This window comes from Trichomycterus rosablanca, chromosome 17, assembly GCF_030014385.1.
Source record: "Trichomycterus rosablanca isolate fTriRos1 chromosome 17, fTriRos1.hap1, whole genome shotgun sequence".
In the NCBI taxonomy this organism is placed as follows: domain Eukaryota; kingdom Metazoa; phylum Chordata; class Actinopteri; order Siluriformes; family Trichomycteridae; genus Trichomycterus; species Trichomycterus rosablanca.
Window position 1 is genome coordinate 20,316,790 of NC_086004.1, and position 22,201 is coordinate 20,338,990.

At 40.5% G+C, this 22,201-nt stretch overlaps 1 protein-coding gene across 1 annotated transcript; it reads left to right on the plus strand.

Moving 5' to 3' along the window:
- Nucleotides 1–183: 183 nt before the first annotated feature.
- Nucleotides 184–17,220, plus strand: crispld2 (cysteine-rich secretory protein LCCL domain containing 2). The gene is made up of 15 exons (XM_063012919.1): nucleotides 184–266; nucleotides 4,378–4,694; nucleotides 7,459–7,577; nucleotides 9,136–9,268; nucleotides 11,294–11,409; nucleotides 11,744–11,844; nucleotides 11,939–12,103; nucleotides 12,898–12,958; nucleotides 13,049–13,115; nucleotides 13,194–13,324; nucleotides 13,419–13,462; nucleotides 13,555–13,618; nucleotides 13,702–13,777; nucleotides 16,097–16,227; nucleotides 17,136–17,220. Exons 2-15 carry the CDS (start codon nucleotides 4,446–4,448, stop codon nucleotides 17,185–17,187), a joined length of 1,509 nt encoding a protein of 502 aa, XP_062868989.1. The 5' UTR covers nucleotides 184–266; nucleotides 4,378–4,445; the 3' UTR covers nucleotides 17,188–17,220.
- Nucleotides 17,221–22,201: the final 4,981 nt, after the last annotated feature.

Sequence of the window (22,201 nt, forward strand, 5' to 3'; positions counted from 1 at the left end):
CCTGTGCAGGACTGGAGGTGAAGTGTAGGGGGAGTTTTTTGGTGGTATGCTAAGCTCAGCAACTCTTGACTGCCACCTCCCACCCCAATGTAAACTCTCTTTCCCCAGGGCCTTTCTCTATAAAAGCACAGAATGCAGAGCTCTTATTCATTAGATCGAGACAGTCCTGAAGCATTTCTAGCTCCTTAGATCTGCTGGAATAAAAAGGATACCAAGCATCAGTTCACTACCTGCCTGATTTCTTTGGTGAAGAGGAAACACTTCTGGTAATATCTTAAGCTGCATTTTAGTGTTATTTTTTCAGTGCATCATGGCATTTATATTTTAAAATATATCATTGTTTTTACTTAGATGCATATTATGTATAATTTTTTGGGGAATTTGGTATTTAGGGCTGTTTTTTTTTTATGCCGGGAGGATTTTAGTCTTTAACAGGTAGGCTCAGATTCATTGCAAGGTTATGTGATGCCAGCATGATGTGGCTGTAGAACTGGGCAACATCATATTAGTACTGTAGTAGTACTGTGAATATTTCATTATTTGCTTTTCTGAACTATCATAGATAACATTTGTACTTTTATAACCATGATTGAATAAGTGGACATTAAAAACCATGTTTTTAATTATATAATTTATAATAGACATTGCAACTTAAGGTTTATACATATTATGGTATTCCTGCCATTTCATCAACCTATATGTGGTACACTGTGGTCCCAGGCAGAAAAGAGAGAGAACAATTTGGGTGGTTGTACTTGTCCATATGGCATGTGGTTAGACATGTAATAAAACTCTCAGGTATTTAAAAGTCAGCACTCACCCCATGTTGGTGCACATGCAGTAGCAATTACCATGCTAAACCCATTTTCACCCCTCTGTATGACAAGTATGTCCCGAAAAAGCACTAATAATGGAAAGCCTGCTGTCAAAGGTGGTGGGTCAGAGTGTTCACTGACCCACAGGGAAGATGGTTGAACTTTGCAGGAGCATGTGTGGACACGTTACCTAGTAGACTTTTCCACCTCTGTCTGGCAGTGAAGACAGAAGACTGTAGTTGGAGTTGTGACAGCCAGGGGTGTTAAACCTTATGCCTGTGGAAAGAGAAGGAGATGTAGGAAATAGTATGGCTCCATCCTGTCTCTCTCCCCTATCCTCTGAACACTGTCCTGCATAATAATTTTAGGTGTGCTGTTTGAGTTCTCAGAACCAGAGTGCGGTGTGGCTGTCACTGGCACCTTGGCAGACTGGCAAATGTTCCAGTGGCTGTGAGGGCTTATTTGAGTGTAGCACTTCTTTTTGAACCTTTTTGCCTAAAAAGGACTCATTCATCTCTTTTCCTCTTTCCCTTCTGACTTTATCAAGCCCCACATCTTTCAAAAATCCTGGTCATCTAAATGATATTTCACTTTGAATGAGTCCTGTCTGATTGCCTTTATTTAGACCTCTATGCTACTTCAAGCAGCTGATATTCACAAAATAATACATAACCATTTCCCTTGTTTCCTTATAAATGTTATCTAATTTAAAAGATTTTTGTAGCAACTGGTAATTCCAAATAACTGACAATGAGTTCCTGTTATCAGGACATTGCCATTATATTTATACTATTATCATAAGCAATGATAACAGCTTCAGGCTTTGTAATCTAGGTATACACTGATCAGCCATAACATTAAAACCACCTCCTTGTTTCTACACTCACTGTCTATTTTATCAGCCCCACTTACCATACAGAAGCACTTTGGTCAATCTGTTTCTCTACATACTTTTTTAGCCTGCTTTCACCCTGTTCTTCAATGGTCAGGACCCCCACAGGACCATCACAGAGCAGGTATTATTTAGGTGGTGGATTATACTCAGCACTGCAGTGACACTGACATGGTGGTGGTGTGTTAGTGTGTGTTGTGCTGGTATAAGTGGATCAGACACAGCAGCGCCGCTGTAGTTTTTAATACCGTGTCCACTCGCTGTCCACTCTATTAGACACTCCTACCTAGTTGGTCCACATTGTAGATGTGAAGTCAGACTTGATCACTCATCTGTTGCTGCTGTTTGAGTTGGTCATCTTCTAGATCTTCATCAGTGGTCACAGGATGCTGCCCACGGGGCACTGTTGGCTGGATATATTTTGGTTGGTGGATTATTCTCAGTCCAGCAGTGACAGTGAGGTGTTAACCAACTCCATCAGCGCTGCTGTGTCTTATCCACTCATACCAGCACAACACACACTAACACACCACCACCATGTCAGTGTCACTGCAGTGCTGAAATAATACCTGCTCTGTAGTGGTCCTGGGAGAGTCCTGACCATCGAAGAACAGCATGAAAGGGGGCTAACAAAGCATGCAGACAAACAGATGGACTACACTCAGTATTTGAAGAACTACAAAATACTTCTGTATGGTAAGTGGAGCTGATAAAATGGACAGTGAGTGTAGAAACAAGGAGGCGGTTTTAATGTTATGGCTGATCAGTGTATGTAGAATGGTTGTCTGATTGCTACATGTGGGTGGCTCAATTACCAGTTAGGTAAGTATTTCAGAGTAGGGAAATCTTTGTTTTTGTGAAAGACAAAATTTTGATCCTGAGAGTGTTACTATCTGCTTGGTTATGCATGTCCCATTGCCAAATGGAGAAGCCTGTTTGTTTAATTCCTCCCCTAATGTGGAATTTCTGTGCATTTGATCAGTGTGTAGGTTTAATTAGTAGGTGTTGGAAAGCTGATGAACCCAAAGCATTCAAACCACCTTTAAGTATGTGCATAGCTATGCCTATTCCATTAAAATTGTGCATTATTAAATTTTAGGCTAGTGCTAGTAACTTGTAGTACATGTGTTAAATGCAGCAGTGTTACAGCCAATGACAGGCTTATCTTCAAAACAGCAACTGGTGCTGCAGCCGTGTTGTGAACCTACCAACAGTGCTTCGAGAAGGGACAAGCTCTGAACCAAGAGGTCAAGAGGTTTTGGGCAGCCAGAACTCATTGATGCCAGAAGACATGAAGGCTATGGTGTCAGTTACAGACCAACAAAAGGGCTACTGTGACTGCAAATAATTGTAATACCAGTTATTAGGTGAAAGTGTCACTACATTTAGACATTTATTGATTATTCCATAAGCTTCACCTACCACACAGATGAATTTCGTAGCCCGTTTGTTGCTGTGTAGACTTCCTGTCACCTGCTGTACGCCATTTATCGATCAAAACTCAATGGACCTCCATTGGACCCACATTGATCTGATGTTATTTGGGTGGTGGTCCATTCTCAGCACTGCACTTGTGTTATCCTGTTATGAGTGTATCAGGTGTTGGATTGTTGTTGGGGTTCATAAATATTGTTTAAACTTACTAGCCTCTTTATTAAAGACACATGCCCAGTTTACACTTGTTGTTGGTGTTTTATCAGTGGACACTTTACAGGATGCTGTTGGCTTTATAGTTTTGGTTGGAGAACTATTCTCTTCCCAGCATAAACAATAGGGGGCATATACATTCTAACAACACTGCTGCACCTGCTAAACTTAAACGAGTAAAATGCATTCTATTGTGTCAATAACATGTGAGATTGATTGCTGGGTTGGATGATGACCCATCACCCAAATAATATCTGGTAGATTGCGATCCTATACATATATACATTATTACATAGTACATATAATGATAATGTATATATATATATATATATATATATATATATATATATATATATATATATATATATATATATGTACATATATTTTGTTTATGCATTTTCTCCCCTTTTTTCCCTTTTTAGCGCGTCCAATTGCCCGATTGCATAATGCTTCCTCTCCACCAATGCGGATCCCCGCTTTGATATTGATGGAGGAGAACAAAGCTAACCCACACCCCCTCCGACACATGGGCAGCAGCCGTATGCATTTTGTTACCTACACTTTGGCGAGTGCAATGCAGATCAGCACTGTGTACGGAGAGACACACCCTGCCAGCACTCTTTTTCCCATCTCTGTGCAGGCGCCATCAATCAGCCAGCAGAGGTCGTATTTTCATTAGCTATGAGACAGAGGTCCTATCCGGCTTTAATATCCCACCCCTATCTGAACAACTGGCCAATCGTTGTTCATGTGGCAACTCAGCCCAGCTCGGCAGGCAGAGCTGAGACTCGATACGATGTATTCGAGAGTCCACCTCTGGTGTGCCTAATGATAATATTAATTACATGACAGGCCAGTGGTACTGTTGATACTCGAACATGTATAAACATTGCTAAATAATAAGTTGTGCAATTCTGTTATTCTAATAGCTTATTACTGTTGATGTTTGGGTAATATACTGTATATATTACTTACAATGTATTGATTTCATTCTACCCTGGTGGTTCTGTTTTGTCTTTCCAGAACCGTCAACTCTCGCACAAGGCTCCCATCTGTAGTCTAGCCTCCATCCACAGTCCAACATTGCTGCCATGCTCAGATTACTCTCCCTGGCACTGATGCTGCTGGCTGCCCGTCTGGCTTCCGGTCTCTTCCTGCCCGACTCGCCTGAACTGCGCAAGCTTCTTAGCCGTTATCAGGATGAGATGAAGCCCAACATCACGGCCTCAGTCGTACGTACTCGTCGGGACATACAGTGGTCGGATCGTGAGGAGATCCTGGCTTTACACAACAAACTGAGAGGAGGTGTCTACCCGGCTGCCTCCAACATGGAGTACATGGTAAGTGTATCTTATAACATGGTACAGAGACTTAACAACTGAGTTATAGAACTTCACGTAAGTAAGTGTTCTGCACTTTAAAAGTTCCAACTTGAGCATCAGATGGACCAGATCCAGCAGTAAAGCTGGTGTGGTTTTGACGTCAGACAGTCATGCAGACTATTCTAAACTGCTGGGCTGTATCATAAACAGAGCTAACCCAGTTTTATGTTGTTTGTCTTCTGAATCAGATCTGAAGTCTCTTCTTTATTGTAGCTTGAAAGCTCTCTGAAGCTTTACATAATATGACCTTTTTAATACTCATCATAGTCAGAAGTATGTGGACACCCAAACATCACATCTACATCATAAGGCCAATAAAATATATTCTGTTGTTGATAAAATATAATATTTTAGCTTAACCTAGCCTTTATTTAGAATGAATTGGAATATTGATTGCAATTCATCTAGTCTAAAATCAGACCTTGCAAATCATCTTTTGAGTAAATGGGTACACATTTCCATAGACACAAAACAGAACAGTGAACACTGACACAAAAAAGAACAGTGAAAACAGTGAAAACAGAACAGTGACACAAAAAAGGGCCAGTGATAGCTCAGTGGTTAAGGTACTGGACTAGTAAACAAAAGGTTCCCGGTTCAAGCCCCGCTACCACCAAGTTGCCACTGTTGGGTCCCTGAGCAAGGCCCTTAACCCTCAATTGCTCATTGTGTAAGTCGCTTTGGATAAAAGCGTCTGCTAAATGCTGAAAATGTAAATGTAAATGTAACACTGCTAAAGTCGGTTAAAGCGAAGAGTGGGCTACACATGATTACCGCAGTTGAGAAATGGGGTGCTTTTTAAACATCCGTTTTAAAACAAACATGGACAGTAATATGGAGTTGCTTCACTCCTTGCACCTGTTTCAGTCTCTATTCTTCTAAAAAAAGTTTTACACTATATTTTGTCTGCCAGGTTTAGTTCTGAAGCACAAGGGATGAGGTTTAGGGCAGGGCTCTGTGCATGCCACTCCAGTTCTTCCAAACCAAACTTAACAAACCATTCCTGTAAAGACCTCACTTTGTGCAGTGAGGTTGGAAACACAGTGTTCTAGTATGGTATTCTATATTCTATGCTTTTAGGTTACTGGGGCCTAACATACACTGATCAGCCATAACATTAAAACCATCTTCTTGTTTCTACACTCACAGATCCACTTACCATACAGGAGCACTTTGTAGTTCTACAATTACTGACTGTAGTCCGTTTGTTTCTCTACATAACTTTTTAGCCTGCATTCACCCTGTTCTTCAATGGTCAGGACCCCCACAGGACCACCACAGAGCAGGTATTATTTAGGTGGTGGATCATTCTCAGCACTGCAGTGACACTGACATGGTGGTGGTGTGTTAGTGTGTGTTGTGCTGGTATGAGTGGATCAGACACAGCAGCGCTGCAGGAGTTTTTAAATACTGTGTCCACTCACTGTCCACTTTGACACTCCTACCTAGTTGGTCCACCTTGTAGATGTAAAGTCAGAGACGATCGCTCATCTATTGCTTCTGTTTGAGTTGGTCATCTTCTAGACCTTCATCAGTGGTCACAGGACACTGCGGTTGGTGGACTATTCTCAGTCCAGAAGTGACAGTGAGGTGTTTTTAAAACTCCATCAGCATTGCTGCGTCTTATTCACTCATACCAGCACAACACACACTAACACACCACTACCATGTCAGTGTAGTGCATCACTGCAGTGCGCAGATCATCCACCACCTAAATAATACCTGCTCTGTGGTGGTCCTGACCATTGAAGAACAGCATGAAAGGGGGCTAACAAAGCATGCAGAGAAACAGATGGACTACAGTCAGTAATTGTAGGACTAGAAAGGCTTCTATATGGTAAGTGGAGCTGATAAAATGGACAGTGAGTGTAGAAACAAGGAGGTGGTTTTAATGTTATGTCTGATAGGTGTATGGTGCTTTTAAGTATTGACTCAATTAGAAAGAAACAGATTTTGATTCCCCAAGGTAGCAAAATTAAGAAGACTACTCTTCCTGAATAAAAGACATATAGTTTACTCACTCAGCAAAGGAATTAATTTATTTAAGGTAAGAAACAAATGTAGAGCTCTTCTGACCTCACTTGACAACTTGGTTAAATTCTGTAGCAAGGTTAGATGAGTTCACTGCAGTTTGCTTGTTCTTGGTTTGCCAGTTTGGAAACAGTCTCCCACAATCCCAGTTCATTGCCTGGTTTTGCAGAATAAGCAAGGGATTTTAGTACACTCTGCACAACATGAGAGCAGCCAGACACCAGACCGAGTGGGTTCAAGAGTGTTTTTATGCACGCACGTGTCCATGTGTTTAACACCACATTGGAAATTTACTGAGAGTACCGAGGAGCTACCCTCTCATTTCTCAGAGGGGAACTGCTGCAAAGTGAGTGTGTATGTATACATGGAGGAGGTGAAAACCCCCTTCCATCTAAGGTGTGGAAATAAGCCAGTGAATATATGTCTCATTTATCCCTGATTGCAGAGCATTTACAGTGGACAGGCGCCAGGCTGTGATGCCTGTGTTGGTGTAGTCAGTGTGTTTTCCTTTCTGTTGGGTCTGATTTCCATCCCCATTATGATGGCAGCTGTATTAAGCAGCAGAACTAAATGTATTATTTGATTACAAAGTTAAGCACATGTTGTATTCTGTGTATTGTTGGTCTAAAGTGCTCTGCTGGCAGGTGAAATGAATTGTGTTATATCAAAATGAGTGTGTGTTTGTGTGCAGGTATGGGATGATGAACTGGAACGTACAGCTACACAGTGGGCCGAGCAGTGCCAGTGGGACCACGGACCTCAGGACCTGCTGAAATCTATTGGTCAAAATCTGGCTGTGCACTATGGCAGGTATAACTGCGTGTACACAGATTGGGTTTCCTGTATGTGTTTTGGTTTTCTTCTACCTCAAAAATGCTATTAGGTAAATTGGCTACTGTTTTAGAGGTGTCTTCCTAGCCTGGGTTGATTTTTACTGGGCTAGGCTCTGAAGCTGTTCCTGAAAATAAATAAACAATCAATGGATGTATAGGGAATATAATAATAACAATGATAAATGTTAAAGAGACCGTTAGTCCATACTGCTAGGATCTGGGCATCCAGGGTTTGAATCTTAGCGGTGCTATTGGCCAGTTGGGTGTCTGCATGGACATGATTGGCTAATGTCTGGTGGCCAACATCCTAGCTCGCATGTGTCAAACTCCGGCGAGAGCTTAAAAGACGTATGATTGTCTTAAAGTACACTGTAAAATCATACATAAACTGCATCTCCCACAATGCATGCCGATTAAGTGACTGCATCCCAGCACTAGATTGCAGTGTTTCCACATCAGCGTTTAACTGAGGCGGTTTTCCAACAAGTGATGTTGAGAAATATTTACAAATAATCCCAAAATGTACAAGAAGAGAAATTTGAAGCAGAAGGAAGGTGATTTAATGAAATATAGGAAAGTGAATACTCCTTTTGGAAAGTGCTTCAAGAAGTAAAACGATACGTCCTTGTTATGAGGCCGTGTCCGTGGTAAAGGAGTACAATATAAATGTAGATATACATTAGAAATATACAGTATACATTTGGCATTTTGACACCAAACACAGAATTTAGCCTCCAAGAAAAACAACAAATTATTTAAGATCTAAAAGGCAGACAGCAACCACAGCAGGATACGTTACAATCGGTCCTTTGAGGGCCACCCTCGGTGAAAATAAGTTTGGCACCCCTGGCCTAGCTATTGGGAGGTGTACTTGTCAGTGCGCTCTCAGTGTTGGTCCCAAGCCCGGATAAAATGGTAGGTGGATCAGGTCTGCTGTGGCAACCCCTAAATACGGAAGCAGTCAAAATATAATAATAATGACAATAATAATAATAATGATGATGATAATAATAATAATAATAATAATAATAATAATCATAATAATAATAATAACCATAATAATGACAATGATAATAATAATAATGATGATAATAATAATAATAATAATAATGATAATGACGATGATAATAATAATAATAATAATAATAATAATAGTAATAATAATAATAATAATAATAATAATAAATAATTAATAATTAATAATAATAGTAATAATAATGATAATAATAGTAATAATAATAATAATAATAGGCTTTTCATGTATTTATTCATTATGGAGTACTGGCTAAATATTCTGACATAATAGTGCAGTATATGTTTTATTAATTCATTGGTTTTTTTTTTTACACTGTCATGCTTTTTAATTTAAAAGATTGGCTCTTTAATTAAATAATACATATTACATATTACAATTTAATTTAACAACCTACAATATAGTCGTAAAATACATTAAAATGTACCTATACAGTATATTTCTGAATGTCATTAAATATTTCAATATGTGTTTTAAATATGTGTATTTTTTACTTTACTAGGTACCGCTCCCCTGCCTACCATGTGCAGGCCTGGTATGATGAGGTGAAGGACTACACCTATCCTTACCCTCATGAATGCAACCCCTGGTGCCCTGAACGCTGCTCCGGACCCATGTGTACCCACTACACTCAGGTACTACTGGTATTAATTATACAGCAAAAGAATATGATAGACATTTGGCCCATTGTATATGTACATGTGTGTATGTTTAATACATATTAGGACAACTAATTGCTGCGAAGGATAAAAGGATAGTGGATGTTGAATAATGTGTAACCTCAGACCTTGCTTAGAAACTGTGATGGATTTATGGTGGATTCTGTTCCAAGCCTGGATCATTTTCATGTTAGACCTGCGTTCTTACAAAATACAAAAGTCTCCATGCACTGAGTACCCCCCTGTTCCTGAATTTCTTACTGATACATCTACAATTTCCTGCTTCTAAGTATCCGCAAAATCAAACTTAATTTCAACCTTAATACTGGAGTCATGTGGAGAGGTATAAGGGAGCACTTTAAACCCACTGAACCCATTGTTCATTGACTATCATGTGTTTTCTGGCTCTATGACAGGAAGTGCATTCTTGAAATAGAAGAAAATAAAGTGAGTGAAAGAAAAAAACCCTTTTTTTACCCCCTTCACTGTTGAACAGTCTAAAAACCCATTGTGCTATTTAACTGTACAAGAGAGAAAGACCTGAGTCAGCATCTCCATTCATTTACAAGTAAAACAGTCCTGGCTCATGTAGCATGGCTGCACTTGATAAACCACATTGTGCATGCATTCAGCAAGATTGGCTCCAGCTCTAATTCTCAGTCAATGGACTGCGTGCAAGCCTTTCTTCAATGATGTTTAGAATGTGGTGAAACATACAAGTTCACAGGAAACTGGGGTTGGACACACTTGAAATACCAGCTTCTTTTTTTTTGGCCCCATGGACCTATCAATCTGGCTGTGTAGACCCAGCCAGGGGTGCAATTCTCATTTGCAGAAGCATGCTCAATCTAAAGCTGGGGAAAATGCTGACAAAGATAAAAGTGCAAATAATACAAGGTAGCAAATGGAAGAAACCAAACTCAAAACCTTGTAGGACACTGTGGACTGTGAGACTCCTTAAAACCATTTAAAGACTGACTGTAGTCCATCTGTTTCTCTACATACCTTTTTAGCCTGCTTTCACCCTGTTCTTCAATGGTCATGACCCCCACAGGACCACCACAGAGCAGGTTCTATTTAGGTGGTGACTCATTCTCAGCACTACAGTGACACTGACATGGTGGTGGTGTGTTAGTGTGTGTTGTGCTGGTATGAGTGGATCAAACACAGCAGCGCTGGTGGAGGTTTTAAATACCGTGTCCACTCACTGTGTACTCTATTAGACATTCCTACCTAGTTGGTCCACCTTGTCGATGTAAAGTCAGAAACAATCACTCATCTACTGCTGCTGTTTTAGTTGGTCATCTTCTAGACCTTTATCAGTGGTCACAGGACGCTGCCTAGCGCCAATGTTGGCTGGATATTTTTGGTTGGTGAACTATTCTCAGTCCAGCACTGACAGTGAGGTGTTTAAAAACTCCATCAGCGCTGCTGTGTCTGATCCACTCATACCAGCACAACACACACTAACACACCACCACCATGTCAGTGTCACTGCAGTGCTGAGAATGATCCAACACCCAAATAATACCTACTCTGTAGTGGTCCTGGGAGAGTCCTGACCATTGAAGAACAGCATGAAAGGGGGCTAACAAAGCATGCAGAGAAACAGATGGACTACAGTCAGTAATTGTAGAACTACAAAGTGCTTCTGTGTGGTAAGTGGAGCTGATAAAATGGACAATGTGTGTAGAAACAAGGAGGTGGTTTTAATGTTATGGCTGATCGGTATACAGTGTGACAGCGTGAAGCTGTTTTTTTGGTTTCCCCTCTTTTAATCAACACATTAAACCAAACGTAATGTTGTTTTTTGTTATTCATTCGTTAAATGTAATTAGTCGAGGGTTATTATTTCTGATTCTTAATACCTGGTCTCCAAAACCCCAGAGCGGCAGGAACCTGCACAGTAATGGCAGGAAGCCCTCTGCATGCCTATGCACTGCTATAGCGTTATGTTATGTGTGCATCATTGTATTCTTGGATGTTTCTGGTTGGTTGCAGATCGTCTGGGCCACCACCAATCGTGTGGGCTGTGCAGTCCATGTGTGTCCACTCATGAACGTGTGGGGGAATACCTGGGAAAATGCTGTCTACCTCGTGTGTAACTACTCACCAAAGTAAGCATTGCACTCATTTTCCAACACTTAATCCATTCACACATCACAATTACATGGTGTATTCCAAGGCTCTTTAGTAGAAAGTGTTTAAAGAGAAAATACCTGTTTAATAAACGTTCTGAAGCCATGAATAAGTTTGGTCTAATGACTATGATGACTAATGATTAGAATTATGCTGGTTCATAATTTCCAGGCTTTCTTAATCATTTAATGGACTTGGTATTCGGACATAGGTTGTGATAATGTGCAGAGAAAATTAAAGCAGTTGGATTCTTAGTCAAGCGAATAAGCATAATGACTCTGTAACTATCGCTGACCCCTCTTTGGTCTGCAGAGGAAACTGGATCGGAGAAGCTCCCTACCAGCATGGACGCCCATGTTCCCAGTGTCCGCCCAGCTATGGAGGAGGCTGCCGGGAAAACCTATGCTACAATGGTAAGCGTTTAGGCTACCTACAACCCAGCCTATTGTAACCAAAAAATGTGGTGATGCTACATCTACTATATTACATGGTTATGATTTTCTTTAGAAGACCAGCATCACCGTGAGACACCAGATATGAATGAAGTTGAGAAGCTCCAAGTAGGAGTGCAGCCTCAGACCACTTCATCCAGGCCTGTTTCGAAACCTGAACCAAGACCTTCGTCACCCAGAAGGCCTACTTCAACAAACACCAAGCAGACCAACTTTCTGAGTAAGTCCTGCTAAAACAATAATTGTAAGATATAAGACTAATTCTAAGAATGTAATACGTAAGTGGAAAAAGAATAGTGTATAGAATAGTGTATAGAATAGAATGCCTTTATTTGTTATATATACATATACACATGTACAGTACAATGAAATTCTTTCTTCGCATATCCCGGCTTGTTTGAGGTCATCAAGATGTTACCTTTTCACACAGGGGTAACTGAATTCATAACTGAAAACATATAATTGTGACAAACATACAAAAGTAGAAGAAATTGGGAAAGGGGTGAATACTTTTCAACAGCACTGTAGGTGGCTTCACATTTCCTACATTGTTTCTGTTTAATGACGTGTGGTCAACACTAATTAAACAGTACAGATGTTAACGCTCAACTCCTAGAGTAATGGGATTCTGTGGCTCTCTTGTACTCGGGGGAAGGGAGTTTGCTAGTATTGTTTGGGTCCACTCAGCTTCTTAGATGGAAGAATATTTGCAAGTCAATTATAAGCTATTTTGCTTCTAATTTTATATAGTTAAGCATGGACTGACATGTAGACAGTGCTCATTAAAACACAAGTTTAGAAAAGTGGAAAAACTGGTGCCCAAGTACAGTTTTAGAGACATGAATTAGGCTAAACCCAGTATCAGACACTTTATGTTGGGTTTTCATTTAATTTGTTACCCATATGTATATAAAAAAGCAATGTTGGAATAATACTTGCATGTGAATCATACATATTAGTGTAGGTAGTTATGCACTTTTATATATTTTACATATTGTATTATTTCCTCTACAGCCCAGAAAATTAAGTGTGAGACCAAAATGAGAGATAAATGCAAAGGCCCCACCTGCAACAGGTCAGTAAAACCATTATGTCAACTTTTAATTTTAATTGCAATTAGAGAAGCACTGATGCCTCATCTAAATTCATTATGTTCTTCCATCAGGTATAACTGCCCTGCCAATTGCCAATACAGCAAGGCCAGAGTGTGGGGCACATTGTTTTACGATGTGGTAAGTCTTTGAAAGTTACCCACTGTTTTACAGCATGTGTTTTTCTTATCTGAAGATTTATTTTCCTGATTCTTGCAGCAATCCAGTATTTGCCGTGCCGCAATCCACAGTGGGGTCATTGACAATAATGGTGGCTTAGTGGAAATCACAAGAAAAGACAAGGTCCCCTTTTTTGTTAGGTCAATGAAGAATGATGTAGAATCTTTAAGGTATACTGTGTTTACATTTTATGTTCACAAACTGTTTTTTTTTTTGCATTTATACTATTTCTATACTAATCATTTGTTTTAATTTTTTATACAGTAAATACAAAGTTGCCAATGCATTTATGGTGGCAGCAGTGGAAAGTAAGTCATCTCATTTTATATAAAATCAAACGTGTATTAGTGACACATTAATGCCACACTGCCACCAACTACTTATCTATTTTTCTTAACAGAAAGATCAGTGTACTGTTATACCACAGCTGCTGAGATTTGCACCCAGTCATCCAACTGCCCAAGGTACAGTTCTGCTGTTCATACAAGCCCAATGTTGTTCCTACTCATCATAATACATCTTCATCACATTTAATATTGTTTTTCAGGGTTCTATGTCCAGCCAACTGCAAGAACGAGCCATCATACTGGGCTCCAGTAATTGGAACCAACATTTATGCTGATGTAAGTAGTTGTGACCCTCATTTCTCTGTACCTTTATGGTTGTATGGTGGAAATACCTCTTTTATAATTAATGAGGTAATGCTATGTCAATCTCAAATAGTCCATTTCACACATTTAGGAAATTTGAGGAAATACACTGATCAACCATAACATTAAAACCAACTCCTTGTTTCTACACTCACTGTCCATTTTATCAGCTCCACTTACCATATAGAAGCACTTTGAAGTTCTATAATTACTGACTGTAGTCCATCTGTTTCTCTGCATGCTTTGTTAGCCCCCTTTCACCCTGTTCTTTAATGGTCAGGACCACCACAGAGCAGGTATTATTTAGGTGGTGGATCATTCTCAGCACTGCAGTGACACTGACATGGTGGTGGTGTGTTAGTGTGTGTTGTGCTGGTATGAGTGGATCAGACACAGAAGCGCTGCTGGAGTTTTTTAATACCGTGTCCACTCACTGTCCACTCTATTAGACACTCCTACCTAGTTGGTCCACTTTGTAGATGTAAAGTCAGAGACGATCGCTCATCTATTGCTGCTGTTTGAGTTGGTCATCTTCTCGACCTTCATCAGTGGTCACAGGACGCTGCCCACGGGGCACAATTGGCTGGATATTTTAGGTTGGTGGACTATTCTCAGTCCATTAGTGACAGTAAGGTGTTTAAAAACTCCATCAGCGCTGCTGTGTCTGATCCACTCATACCAGCACAACACACACTAACACACCACCACCATGTCAGTCACTGTTGTGCTGAGAATGACCCACCATCCAAATAATACCTGCTCTGTTGCATGCAGAGAAACAGCTGGACTACAGTCAGTAATTGTAGTCAAAGTGCAACTACAAAGTGCTTTTATGTGGTAAGTGGAGCTGATAAAATGGACAGTGAGTGTAGAAACAAGGAGGTGGTTTAATGTTATGGCTGATTGGTGTACATTCCTGCAAATGAACTTGGCCACACTCGTCTTCTTTTGGGTTGCCTTACACATTCTTTTGGTAAACCCCTTTGCCCTTACAGTTGGCCACAGATCAGAGATTTTTCCGTCTGGAGTCTATATAAACCCTTATCACTCAGGGTCCTAAACTGCTACAACAGATGACTATTTGCAAAATCAGATGGAAGATGGTAATATTATGGCATGAAAATGAGAAGTTGTGGATGTATTATGTTCTAATTACTTCAGCTATAGGAACTGGGTTGGTCAGGCAGATATCCAGCAGTCTTTCATTGCCTCTGTGAGGGAAATGTGCAAGGTTTTCGGCTTGGCAGGCTCTGAGATTAATATATCCTCCATTAGGCTGTAGATAAGGACTGTGAAACTATGCCAGGTCCAGTTCTGTAAGCATGTCATAATGTACATATCTCACTCTGAACAAACTGTACAATGATATCATCTGGGTTCTCACAGGGCTGAAGTCATGTATTTGCCTCCAAATTGAAATACAGTAGTATGCCCATTTAGTATATATAGAGGCTTTTTGTGACCCTTGTTAACATTAAAACCACCTCCTTGTTTCTACACTCACTGTCCATTTTCTTGGCTTTACTTACCATATAGAAACACTTTGTAGTTCTACAATTACTGACTGTAGTCCATCTGTTTCTCTGCATGCTATGTTAGCCCCCTTTCATGCTGTTCTTCAATGGTCAGGACCACTACAGAGCAGGTATTATTTGGATGGTGGGTCATTCTCAGCACTGCAGTGACACTGACATGGTGTGTTAGTGTGTGTTGAGCTGGTATGAGTGGATCAGACAGCAGCAATAGATGAGCAATCATCTCTGACTTTACATCTACAAGGTGGACCAATTAGGTAGGAGTGTCTAATAGAGTGGACAGTGAGTGGACACGGTATTTAAAAACTCCAGCAGCGCTGCTGTGTCTGATCCACCCATACCAGCACAACACACACTAACACACCACCACCATGTCAGTGTCACTGCAGTGCTGAGAATCATCCACAACCTAAATAATACCTGCTCTGTAGTAGTCCTGTGGGGGTCCTGACCATTGAAGAACAGGATAAAAGCAGGCTAAAAAAGTATGTAGAGAAATAGACGGACTACAGTCAGTAATTGTAAAACTACACAGTGCTTCTATATGGTAAGTGGAGCTGATAAAATGGACAGTGATTATAGAAACAGTGGTTTTAATGTTATGGCTGTTCAGTCTATGAAGTCAGTGATTGGATTTAGTATGGAATGGCATCAAATGGGGGCATGTCAGTAGAACATCGATCAGTGTTATTAAACTGTGGCACTAAAAGAGGTACCTGATAGAAACTGATAAAAACCTCTTTTGTTTTCCTAACAGAGCTCTAGTATCTGCCGGGCTGCCCTTCATGCTGGTGCCATTAAAGTTTCTGGAGGCTATTTGGACATCTTGGCTATGGATAGGAGGAAGAGCTACTCTGGCAGTCTGAAGAATGGTATCCAGTCTCAAAGGTACTTTTCACTTTTTTCTTTTGTTCTGTAGTATTTGAGTCTAGGTGTACAGATTCTTAGGACAGTCAGCTTGGAAGCAAAGTGTGCCCATGGTATGTTAGTGGTCTCAAAGTAATAGTGTGGTGTTCTCTGTGGACAGACCACACAGGAACTCTTTGCTTACTCTAGCAGAGTGATTCTATGGTGTGTGCAAAATGCTGTGTGAGCAGAATTGGCTCCAGTCCATTGGAATCCAAGGCCAAACCCATGCATCATCTTCCATTTCAGCAAAATTGATCCACTAGGGGCTACCAGGCCGGTCTGGTTGCTGACACAGTTAAGAAAATGCACCAATAAAAACGGTAGATGGTTTCTCCCACCGAATGTGTAGGAACCACTTGTGTGAACTATGGCTTATTAACAAGAAAATAATAACACCCTCTCCAGTTACCAGTGATTGGAAAGTTGCAGCAGGTTGACTCACTGGCTCTTTGGTGTCTATAATTACAGTTAATATGAGGCCACAGGCCTTTTTTTCTTTTGCCTTGCTCTCCAGTAGGGCACGGCACTTTTAAAGAATGAATAACAAAGCCATACGGCCAAACACAATAGCCCATAGTGGTTGCTGAAAATGTCAGTTGGTTTGAACAAGACCATAACACCAGCAACAATGAACGAGCCTGTTTAAATCACACTTTCCATGGTTATTTTCCATACGATAATGAAAGAACTTGTATGTATTTAATTCAACAGAGCTAGAAAATAATAAACCGGTCAGAACAAACATACAGAAATATTATTTATGATCATTTCCTGTATTTTGACACATGCTGTACAGGGTGTTTACTTTCATTACAAACGGTCCTACTTTTATGCTGTACAGTGCTGCAACAGCTGCAGTCTGACTCATTTCTCTCTCCCTTTTGCAGTAAAACCCAGACACAGGGAGGCTCGTTCCGTGTCTTCACTGTTCGAGAGTGAAGTGTCCACAAACAGGGCCCCTCGCCAACTACTACCAAGTTACACAAGGTTCCCATCTGGACAGAAAACATTAAACCATTCACTACCTTGGCAACCTTGTCCATTTTTCTCTCAGTCCGAGAGGCATTTTACACATAACACACAGCCAATTGACTTTCTTTCTTTTCTGCCAGCAAAGATTCTTCATCTTACCGTCACCCAGGAGATTCCAATAGTTTCCTACTTTTGTAGGTTTGTAATGCCACATGCAGCGTGTATGTGGCAGAAAGGACGATTTACCTACCAGCAGTGCTGGGCTTATATTTACATACGATTTACAGTAAAAAAAATAATCTGACTATTTTTTGTATCAATGATCTCATAGAAAATTAATCTAAATATTTATCTCACTGTATTTAATCATTTTGTACAGATATTTTTGCTGCACTTTTTACTGTTACAGCTTTGCTTGTCTTTGCTTCTACTTCTTATGACCCTGCTAAGTTTATTTAGTAGAGGGATGGCAGGCAGAGAGGCTTAGTGTCCCAGGGAATGTACATTACTTGGGCTTTGTTCTTCTGGCCAGAAGAGGCTACTGCGCATAGACAGATTCTTTGTGCATACATGGGAAAGGGGGGAAGAGGCCAGGCAAACCTCCAATGAAAAGAGACTTTTCCTCTAAGCCTCTGTCAAAACCTTCCAGTGTCAATAATGGACAGTTATCTAAAGGTGCATAAACAATGAAGCAGCCCCAAGTTCTTGAAGAATCAGCACCTAGTGCATGTACAATCAGAACTTCTGCTATGGCAGCAATCATTTAAACTTATTGTTAAACTGCCATCATTAGGCCTAAAACCTGAGACTTTTGGGAAGGTCCTGTATAAGACCCTGCACCAGACAATACACCACAGTGTTTTATTCACTGATTTTTAAAATGTAAATAATGCAAAGAACCACATTCATTAATCCAGAACACCAGTATATCTAATATAATCCTTATAGTTCCCAGTGTTCCCTTATAGCTGAGTCCAATTCAAGCCGATTCATTACATTCTTCACATCTAAAAAGACACTTTACAGGCAGATGAGATAATTAAGGGTCAGGTTATGTAAATGTAGATAGTATTTCCCCTTAGGTAAATGGATGCAGAAGCACAATTTAACTACAACTTATGCAGTATACAGACTCCCACCTTTCTTTTTTCATGTGCTACCTCAGTTTTTTGCTTCAGCTTTAATTTGGGGTATGGGATGTCCGGAAAACTATTGTACAGCTTTTGAAATTGTGTAAATATATGTATAAATGTATGACTTTACATGTTGTTTTAAATAGTTGTGGATGTAAAGGTGTGTTTTCTATAAACTCGTGTTAGTGTCTTTATTATGTGATTTCATGTTCTTAAAATATCTGTCTACTGGAACTGACAAAAGTACAAAAACAATGTTTTGGCTGGCCAACTTGATTGTGCAACCCCAAATCAGAAAAAGTTGGGACAGCTTTTGTCTTCTTTACATTTACTTCATTTCATTTATTAATATACCTCCATTCCTGCATTTCAGGCCTGCAACACATTCCAAAAAAAGTTGTGACGGGGGGCTAGTAATGAGGTGAAAAAACTAAATAATGATGTGATTCCAAACAGGTGATGTCAAGAGGTGATTGTAATCATGGTTTGGTACAAAAGCAGCATCCAGGAAAGGCTGAGTCTTTGATGAGCAAAGATGATCAGACGATCTCCAGTTTGTCAATAAATGTGCGAGAAAATGATTGAAATGTTTAAAAACAATGAACCTCAAAGAAAGATTGGAAAGGAATTTGCATATTTCTCCCTCTACAGTGCATAATATCATTAAATGATTCAAGGAATCAGGAGGAATTTCAGTGCATAAAGGCCAAGGGTGTGATCTTTGATCTCTCAGATGCCACTGCATCAAGAACCGCCACTCAACAATAGCTGATATAACCACATGGGTGAGGGATTACTTTGGCACACCTTTGTCAAGCACTACAATACAGAGTTACATGCACAAATGCCACTTAAAACTTTACTGTGCAAAAAAGAACCCTTATGTTAACCATGTCCAGAAGTGGCGTCAACTTCTCTGGGCTTGAAGGCATCTAGGATGGACCATCACACAGTAAAAACGTGTATTGTGGTCAGATGAATCAGCATTCCAGGTCTCTTTTGGAAAAAATGGACGCTGTGTGCTCCGGACCAAAGACGAAAAGGACCATCCAGACTGTTATCAGCAACAAGTCCAAAAGCCAGGGTCTGTCATGGTATGGGGCTGTGTCAGTGCCCTTGGCAAAGGTCATTTACACTTCTGTGATGGCACATTTTTCACATAGCATCAGAGTCCAGGGGGCAACTATAATTTATGTACATGTTGGTTTCCTCACACTCAACTTAAACCTCTGGGAGTTTAATTGGGAGTTCTTTAAAGCTTTTAGATGTAAATGTGTAAGTAAGCGTAATGGATAATTAATAACCTGCAACAGATTGGTGCACTGTCCATAGTGTATTCTTGCATTGTGTCTGCTGTTTGTTGATAGTGCGAGAACCACCATGAACCAAATAATGATTCAGTGGTAAACAGTGATGGCTTAGTTACTTTGAAAAAGTAATCTGATTACTGATTACTCCTTTAAAAAGTAACTTAGTTACTTTATGGATTACTTGATTTTAAAAGTAACTAAGTTAGATTACAAGTTACTTTACAAGTTACTTTACTTTAAGATATTCCTTTGCAATACTTTATCATTTGGCTGCCAACTTGTGTGTACTGATGAGACTCAACTGAATCCCAGAACATGCTAGTGTGAATGCATGGAAAACAAATTTTAATTTTCTTTCAAGAATATGATACAGACTGACCAACACTATTACGCTAAATCAGCAATGAAAATTGACTTTACTTTTAATAGCCTTCTACAATGCTGGAGCTTCTTAAAACGGAAGATTTTCTTTTAAATAGAAGTGTTATTTACCTGCTATTAAATTGTTTTCCAACAAAATCCGCCCAATTTGGCGGATAATCGCGCAATCTGGCAACACTGGAATGCGCAGAGAAGCTGGCGCTTTTACTCGTAGCGCGCCACGAATACTACTAAATAGTTCTACTGTACTTCTGTAATGGTGTTGGTGGTTGACATTTATGTTGAGTGTATTACTGCACTGTTTTGGTGAAGAACTACTCATCTGAGGTGCGCTGCTCCTGCATGCAGAAATGCTTCCGCAAACAACATTGCCGGCAAAGCGGTGGTGGGGGGGCCAGGGGGGTGGCCGAAGATTACTTTATGGTGGTCATGGCAACCACTGGCCACCCCCTGGCTCCGCCCCTGCCAAGAAGAAAGCAAAAATATTTTTTCACTAAGGAAAATGACAAAAATAGTAACGCACAGTAACTTGGATAAGTAACTTTAATCTGATTACTGGATTGGAAATAGTAACGCGTTAGATTACTCGTTACTGAAAAATGTGGTCAGATTAGAGTAACGCGTTACTAAGTAACGCGTTACAGACCATCAGTGGTGGTAAATGAATAAAAATGTTGATGGTACTAAGAGATTCATAATATTTATAACATTAATATTAAATACTGTGGCGCCGGCGAGCAGGAAGGCGAGCGTCGGGGCCTCGAGTGAGCTGCCCTTGGCAGTTCTCTCAGTGGTTTAGGACATACACTCATTCATACACACATACATTCATACAACAGACAAACACATAAGCTACCTATCCAGCTCTCACCGCAGCCACCCAGTCTGCCACACTGGGATACACGCTGACGGTAAGCCTGGATACCACGGCTCCTCCCACTGACGCTACATAGCCCCCTCCCCAAAGGTCAACCGTCCCGGTGACCTACTCACCAGCGACCACTGGGTGGCTCCATGTCCGGACCTCACCCCATTACACTGCCGAGCCGCTGTTTCAACACCCCTGCTGCACCTGGCTTTCCATGCCCTCGCAACAACCCCGGGGCCAGCGCACTTAGACAGATCGGGCATATTGGCCCACCGAACCACCAGAGCCACCCAGACATCACAATCCCACTTCTGACACCAATGTGGCGCCGGCGAGCAGGAAGGCGAGCGTCGGGGCCTCGAGTGAGCTGCCCTTGGCAGTTCTCTCAGTGGTTTAGGACGTACACTCATACATACACACATACATTCATACAACAGACAAACATATAAGCTACCTATCCAGCTCTCACCGCAGCCACCCAGTCTGCCACACTGGGATACACGCTGACGGTAAGCCTGGATACCACGGCTCCTCCCACTGACGCTACAATACTATTAAATATTAAACCCTGAAAACCATGCACAACAGTAGATTCTCTGACCTGGATTTGAAAACCTCTGTTTTAGACCAGTCAGCCAAAACTGACAAGCTTTGGATTTTGTCATAAGCAATCACTATTTTATTTGGCTGTGAACATAAGCTGGTTTGGAACGGTGCATGTTTAAAACTTCAGTGTTCAACACATAAAATACTCCTGCCATTAAAGCTCTCAATGTAAAGACATCAGTTACTGGAATCAGAAGCAGACTCCAGCATTAAATTGATCTAAACCTGTTCAGGACTTTAACTGATTGAATAAGTACAACCCCAGAACAGAAAAAGTTGGGACAGCATGGAAAATACAAATAATTTTACATTTACTTTGACTTTTATTTGATTGCAGACAGGATGAACCTGAGATATTTCATGTTTTATTTGCTCAACTTCATTTCATTTATTAATAAACATCAATTCCTGCATTTCAGTCCTGCAACACATTCCAAAGAAAGTTGGGACAGTAAAGCATTTACCACTTTTCACCACACTTAAAAGACGTTTTGGCACAGAGGATACCAAGTGATTTAGTGTTTCAGCTTAAGATGTGCAACAGTACGGGGTCGCCGTTGTCGCATTTTTCCTTTCAAAATTCTCTATTGAGGACAGGTCAGGACTGCAGGCAGGCCAGTCCAGTACCCGTACCCTTTTCTTCCGCAGCCATGCCTTTGTAATTTGTGCAGCATTTGGTTTTG